The 7,158-nt window shown below is 54.5% G+C and overlaps 1 protein-coding gene across 1 annotated transcript in view; it reads right to left on the bottom strand.

Moving 5' to 3' along the window:
- Positions 1-2,661: 2,661 nt before the first annotated feature.
- LOC141463477 (aryl hydrocarbon receptor-like) overlaps positions 2,662-7,158 on the bottom strand; it is a 29,183-nt gene continuing 24,686 nt past the window's right edge. The window contains exons 5-11 of the mRNA XM_074145905.1: positions 6,811-6,888; positions 6,118-6,243; positions 5,788-5,978; positions 5,286-5,395; positions 4,814-4,955; positions 3,221-4,371; positions 2,662-2,699 (exon numbers count right to left, since the gene is read on the bottom strand). Coding sequence (XP_074002006.1) covers positions 2,662-2,699; positions 3,221-4,371; positions 4,814-4,955; positions 5,286-5,395; positions 5,788-5,978; positions 6,118-6,243; positions 6,811-6,888 — 1,836 coding nt within the window. The remainder of the gene's footprint in view (positions 2,700-3,220; positions 4,372-4,813; positions 4,956-5,285; positions 5,396-5,787; positions 5,979-6,117; positions 6,244-6,810; positions 6,889-7,158) is intronic.

Raw genomic sequence — 7,158 nt, 5'->3', positions numbered from 1 at the left:
TGTGAGTCTGTGCACAAGCATGCATGGCAGTGACACCCAAAAGGCTGTGCGTGCACATCAGTGTCAAATGCAACTGTGCCTGCGAGCCCCAGCACAGCACAGGGCAGTTAGGGGGTGAAACGAGGGGGACACTGTCACACCTCTGCTGCATCGCATGCCATAGAGGCTGGAGACAGTGAGAACAAGTGTCACACACCCACCCTGGGTTAGCACCCGCAGCTGCACACTCACCTGGAGGCAGGGGGTGTGTGAATGCGCCAGCCATGGTCCCCCCAGCTCTGTCCTTCCAAAATGCTCCACCAAGTCACATACAGCAACAGGACCAGGCACCAAGCAAGGCCAGAGCACAAACACGCAGGGCAGTAACCTGTGTTTTCGTTGCCTGTAACATCGGAGGGTGTCCACATGGCTGCACTCCTCCCCAAAGGCAAAGCACAGCCCTTCAGCATCTGCGGTCCCAGCCCCGTGCCTCCTTGGGTGCAGAAGGAGGCAGGGAGCAGGATTGTCCTCCTCCTTCAGCCGAAGCCCAGAGAAATCAGACTTAGGGCTAAGCTGAAAAGAGGCTTTTTTAAATACTTGCTCAGTCAAGAGGGAAACGGAGACACCATTTCAGGTCAAAACAAACCATCACCACTATACAAAGCAAATCGCCTTTTAATGCATAATCAAATGTAGGGGGTGAGTTTCAGGACATCTTTTTCTCCTCAGCATCATCCATCTGCCAACAGCAATACAAAGAAATCACGAAGCATAAAATGAGATACTACCAAGAAAATAGAAGCTATATGCACATACACAATGTATAAAGAGATAAGAGACAAGTAACTGAGCACCAGGGGTCTGTCTCGGCCCCAACTAGCACAGCCTGGTGGGGTACCCCTTCCCCAAGGTGAATCTCTTGTAGGACCGAGAGCTCTCAGCACCCCCTGGCTAGGGCCATGCACCATTTCACATTGTCTTACAGGTATCAGGACAACAAAGGCTAATGAGCAGAATCCATCCTGCTGCTTTTTGTGTCTGTGGATTTGTAAGGCTCCGCATCGTGGCTAGTCAGCTCTTTGCCCCATCCCAGATGCTCCTCCAGACCACTTCAGAAGGCTCCAGCCTGTTTCCAGCATTACTCTGCTCCCAGACTACAGCCAGAAGCTCGAGCCTCCCTGAGCCCCATCTTGCCCTGTGAGCAGTCCCAAGAGCCCCAGCACAGCAAGGCAAAGCAGGCCACAAAGTAAGAGACCCAAGGAGATGGGGCCACCTCACACCAGGACACGTGCAGGCTTGCTGCTGGGCTAGTCCTGCACTAATTATCCAATTTTACTTGCTTGGCAAACAGTACATGCTTAACACTGGTGTGAGGCAGACGTGATGCTCAGGGTGACAGGCACAAAGGGGGATGACGTGGAGGTCCCCAACCACTCTGACACCTCTAACCAAGCTGGCTTGCCACATCTGCTCTTGAATTAAGCCCTCTCTTCTCCCCCTCCATTGCTTTTTCTATCAGTTTTCCCTGATGGGTATGGGAGAATAAATTCACACCTTAGGTTAAAAAATACAAAAGAAAGTGAGCTCAACAAAGTGGTTTTGCTGGTCTCCAAGAGTTTAAAGGGCACAAAGTTGATCCAAAGGCAGACAGCGGCCCCTTCATCGCTTCCCTTTATTTGACACTGCTTGGGCAAAACCACACTGTCCTGAACGACTGCAGGAGTAAATGCCATTGTTCCTCTGCCTGATGGCACTGCTGAGCTCAGAAGAGGAAGGCAAGGATAAGCCAGTGACAAAGCCAAGGGGAGCTTGGTTGGACCTTCCCCACACTGCTGTAAGGGAAGGTTACAGCCTGGTACCCGTTTCTCCCGAACTCCCTAGGAAAGCTGCTGAGGAGCCCAAAATCCCAAGCTTCCTCAGCTCTCACCTCAAAGCACTTGGTAACATCCCCTTTTCTGAAGGAACTGGCTCACCAGGGGCTTGGGAGGAGGAAAGGGGATGGAGAGCAGAGGAGGGAGGGAGCAAGGAGCAGAGCAGAGGGGCTCAGGCAGGCTGAGATGATGCAGGGAACCAAACAGCAACATGACAAGTGTGGTCCACACACACAGGTGATAAGGAGACCATGCAGCACCAAGAAATTGCAATTCATTAGTGTGGTGCCTGTAAGTCCAAGCACGTATGTCTGCAAGAGGGTACCAGGAATGCATGGACTGGCAAGCAGGGGGTCTTTCAGGGAGATGCAGCCCTGCCAGCAGGGAGGTTTGTCAGACTTCTCACGGAGAAAATACAAACCACTTCATCCTAGGTCACCCGAAAGCTCTGCTAGGGCACCTCATTTCAGACACTGTAAGGCAAAATCCCAAGCAAGGTGGAAGCACGGGGCACCACTTGCAGGTGCACACTGCCAAAAGAGCTTGCAATTGTTGGTGGCTTTTCAAGATGTGGCTACTAGTTCACAGTGAGGCTTCAAAACAGGCTGCCCACAACCCATACTGTGCTGGCACCCCCCGGCATCACCCCTCACTCTATCTGTGCAAGCAGGTACATGCCGCAGGTCCTGCAGCCCTCACACCTCACCTTGAGCTGGACCTCACAGGCACAGAGCAGCTGCCTGCCTACAAAGGATGCTGATGGGAAGCCAGGGCCCCACTCAGAGGAGGAGGGCACTCCTTGCAACCACCTTCACAGGGAGAGTTTGATGAGCACCTCAAAACCGAGCCCTATGGGGAACATGATGGTTCAGGGTGACTCTGACTGGGGCAAGGTAAAGCACCCAGCTGCTGGGGAAGGGATATTTTAGGGGCATCCCTAAGAAAAGCGCTCTCATGGCCAGAAAGGTTATTTCTGTACTGGCAGTCAGGCAGCAACACGTGGTCCATCTGATGGGTGCTGGAACCTGTGCTGGCCCCCAACATGAGGCTGCTGTGTTGCACCAGACCTGCCCCACCAAATTTCTGAGGAGCTGTCCCAGACTGCAGGAGCCATGGCTGGTTCTGCATGAACCACTTGTCCTGCTCCCCTTCCCAAGAAAAGCTGGGCTCTAGGGGGAGTATCAGGGGCTGTTTGGGGCAGTCACCATCCCCTGGCAGCTGGCTGACTCCTAAGGGTGCTGATGCTCGTGCAGGGAGAGTGTCCTCATCATGGAGGTCCCCAGCCCCAGAGAATAAGGACTCGTGTGAGCCCCATGCAGGGCAAGGGGTAGGTTGGGATGGCAGCAACCATAGCCCAGGCCCCAGGGGACTCTCAGGGCTGCCGGCCAGCAGAGTTTGTGACTCCAGGTGTGTTCCTGTTGCTTCCAGCTGTTTTGCAGCTGTGGCCATACAAGCCTCTGATGGGGAACCTCCAGGAGAAGCACTCTGACCCAAAGGATGTGCTGGGTTTGCCCGGACTGGGACATTGTGCCACCGAGTCACTACTGCGTTTGAGTGCAACGGAGGTGGGCAGCTTGAGCTCACCAGCTCACACTCAGGCTGGCCCTGATCATCTGCAATAGTGGTATCTACAGGAGCAGAGGAGGTAACTTCTGTTTGAAGCACTTGTCCCAGGTTTGACATCTGAAGTGCTACAGCGTGCTTGCTGCTTGAACCTGGGACATCCAGTACAGTTCCCTCTACCAGCCCAGCTGAGTTAACTGGGACCTGCTGTTCTGGTTGAGCAGAGCTGACCTCAGATGTAACACAGACCACAGCATCTTGGCCTTGTACACCAGGTGCCTGGGGGTGTGGTGGGGCTTGAAACCCTGAATTAGTTGCCCAGCAGTGCTGGAAATGAGCTGCAACACTGTTTTCCTCATTACAGGGTGATGCACTGCAGCGTGGGAAGTCCATGCTCTTCCCAGCATCCTCCCTGAGGAGCATCTGCTCCACACAGGAGGTCATCTCAGTGCCTAGCCTCTCGCCAGCCTCCTGGGATGGCAGCTCCTCTTTTGCACCCAAGCAGAGCAGAGCCTCCTCCCACTGCTGCAGCTCTGCATTGTTCCCGCTGAGGCTCTGGAGGTTCTGGCAGATGTTTCCATCCATCTCACTCTCCTCAAAGAGGGTTTCAATAACAACCAGGAGGGAGTTGCTGTCCTCCTTACCATCACCAGCTTCCTCATTATGGCTCGGTCCATCAGGTTCAGTGATGAGATCTGGCAAGGAGAACTGAGGCATGTTATCAGCATGGGAGATATATGTGGATGCATCCTGCTTCATCATGGCCCCAAGAAGAGAGCTGGGGTCTAGCAAGCACTGCTCTGAGTGGGAGGTTGCTTGTGTCTGCAACTCCTCCATAGCCTGGAAGGAGTCCAGGAACTCAGGAAGGTCATTCCCGTACAAGACTGCTTCCCCCGTGGCAAAAGTAAAAGGCAGCTGCAGGTTTCTCTTCCACAGATGTTCTTCCCCTTCTTCATTCCTTCAGAGCAGAGCAAAAAAAAAAAAGAAAAAAAAAAGATGGAAACAGCATGAGCACCTCCTCTGGGCCAGGTAAAACCACCTGCCCAACAGTGAGACAGGAGCTCACAGCACTGCGCTGGCTTTTCTGAGGAAAAGGGTGCTGGATTGGGATGTCTACAGTGTTGCTGGCAGAGGACTGGGGCTCTGGGGAGCCTGTGGGGAGGTCTGCATGGCTTGGGGAAGGGCTGCATGTGCAGGGCTCACCCCAGGCAGGAGTAAGTGTGTCTTGCAGCCACCTTCTCAGAGCTGCTTTGCTCATGGCCCCCTGCTACAGGAGGGCACATGCTGCAACGTGCCAACCACGCAGCCCAACCACCCCTTCCTCCACATACCCCAAAGCAGCCCCACGGTAACACATACCAAGAGCAGGCAAATGCAGGCAGAGACCCAGTGATACTCACGACAGGGCTCGCTGTCGGGCAATAATGCAGTCAGGCTTCCCCGCTTTGTACACCAGCCGGGCATTGGCCTGCACCCACACCCAGCTGCCCTTCTTGGTCAGCAGCCGGAAAACCGTTAGCCCGCTCTCTCCTGTCTTCATCACTGGAGCGGGGAGAGAAGAGAGATGGCACCGACACGGTCACTCTGTGGGGGCAGACAAACGGCATGGGCAAGATGCCATGATGTTGAGCATCACCTTGAGCTCATGCTGTGGGGGCAGAAGAGGCAGAACGCAGCCAGCACACAATGCCACATGCCACTGCTGTCCCCCTGCCAGCCCCCCATGCAGGTATGACCCAGGAGGGGAGAGCCTTTATCACAGCCACTCCAGACCTGAATGTTTGGCTCACCAAAGAGGAACAGTACTGGCATGACCAGAGCTGCAAGGGCCCACAAGAACATACCTGCCCCAATAGCCCTCCTAGAACTCACTTTTCACATGGTTCTCCGCACAGTACATCATGTCAGCTGCGTGCACAAACTGGTACCCGGACCCCCGCCTGCACAGCTCCGTTTCTGTGTACCCCAAGACAACCTTCCCCCTGGAAACAGTGCAGAAACCCATTGACACCAAGGATAGACACCCCAGTTACATCCCACCAGCCAGACGTGATCCCCTGCCCAGTGCCCAGGCAGTTAGCCAGTGTCCCACTTTGGGTGGTGCAACTCTCTGTCGTGGGTTGAGCTGCATCCCCTCTTCCACAAAACCCCATGCAGGGTTTTCTGGGCTAAAACATGGGAGCCAAGGGCTGGCACGCAGTTAATGTGCTCCCCGTGTTACTGGGGGGCTGCACAAATGCCCAACAGAGGATGGACAAAAGCATCAGACAGCTTGTCACAGGAGTTGGGTCAGAAGCGCTCCCATGGGCTCTAGCTTTCTGTCCAGCATCTTCAGCCATGGGTTTTGCCCCAGCGAAAGCAGGAGATGCCCTACCAGGAATCACAGGCCATGGGAGTGAAATCTAGCTTGTGCTTTGTCTGGAAGATCAGCATCTTGGTCCGAAGCTCCAGAATGGAGAGTGGCTGGACAGGTGTTGCGATGGCAAAGAGTGCCAGTGGAGACTCGTCCAATGCCTTCTTCTGCTGCCCAAAAAGGAATTTCAAGCGCCCGTGGAAATTCAAGGCCTTAGAGGGGATTAGAAAAGGTGAGTGTGAAGCAAATACAGTGATAGGAATGAGCAGTGCTCCCACCCCTATGGGACACGAGTAGCCCCTAGGGAACACAACGGGAGAAGAGGGGTGTCCTTGTGCAGGACTGCGTTACCAGAAATCCTGAGGAGTTATCCAGCAAGCAGCGGAAGCGGCAGGTGAAGCTCCTCTCCATGAAGGAGGGCTTCTCCGGGCACAGGTGGTGTGGGCTGGATGCGATGCTGCATCCAGCCAGCACTGACTGGTCAGCAGGAGGGGCTGGGAAACCAAAGGAAAAATGAAGCTTTTCAAGCTGCGCACCTCAAGCGCATGGCCTTGCAGACCTGCTCCTGATGGAAACTCTGCTGCTCAAGTGAACCCATGGTCTTCACAAGATGAGTAAGACCTTGCTGTTGGGAAATTACCAGTTCACGATAGTTTCTGGTCCCCTTGCCTCTCAGACAGGAGCAAGACAACAAGCCTCCCCCGCTGAAATAAATAGGATTTCAAACACTGAAAAGCAAAATGGTTTGGGGGAAGTGTCCCTATCCCTCCAGCACAGAGAAAGACAGCATGTCACTGCTGTTGGCTGCTTTTGGTGACAGGTGGCCATGCCAACCCCTGGGATGGTTGCGAGTCCCAGGGTTGGGGGGGAGTATGGGATGCTCCTCCGTGCAGGGCTGTGCTCAGTGCCTATAAATGCCACCACAAGGGCTGTCCGGCACTGCGTGGCCACGCAGAGGTGGCTGCTGGTCCCCAGGTATTGCTGCTGGGGACTACCCTGGCACTCACCATTGGCAGCATGCTGGGTGCTGCCAGATGCTGGGGCCCCATGCAGCTGGCAGCGGAAGGCAGCTCTGTCATCTGTGTGAATCAGCTCATACACGCTCTGGTAGATGAGATCCGACTGGAATGACACAAGGGGAGAAGAGCATCAACTCCTGCCCAGCCTGCAGAAGTGTCTGGAGGAAGACATGGCAGGAGGCTTTCCTTTGTGGGTACTAAAAGCGCAGCGATTGAGTGTAAATAACAGGAAAAAACCAACCAGTTTGGTGTGCCACGTGGCAAGTGAGGACCAGGAACTGGTTATTTTTAGGAAGGGTGGCTCAGTAAGGAGGGAAAGGGAGCAGAGAGAGGGTCTGTCTAGGGAGCAGCTCAGAGGTTTCTGGAAGCAACG

The sequence above is a fragment of the Numenius arquata genome, chromosome 3 (genome assembly GCF_964106895.1).
Source record: "Numenius arquata chromosome 3, bNumArq3.hap1.1, whole genome shotgun sequence".
Classification (NCBI taxonomy): Eukaryota; Metazoa; Chordata; class Aves; order Charadriiformes; family Scolopacidae; genus Numenius; species Numenius arquata.
Note: the sequence above shows the minus strand (reverse complement) of the source record. Positions and strands in the feature narration are given on the sequence as shown.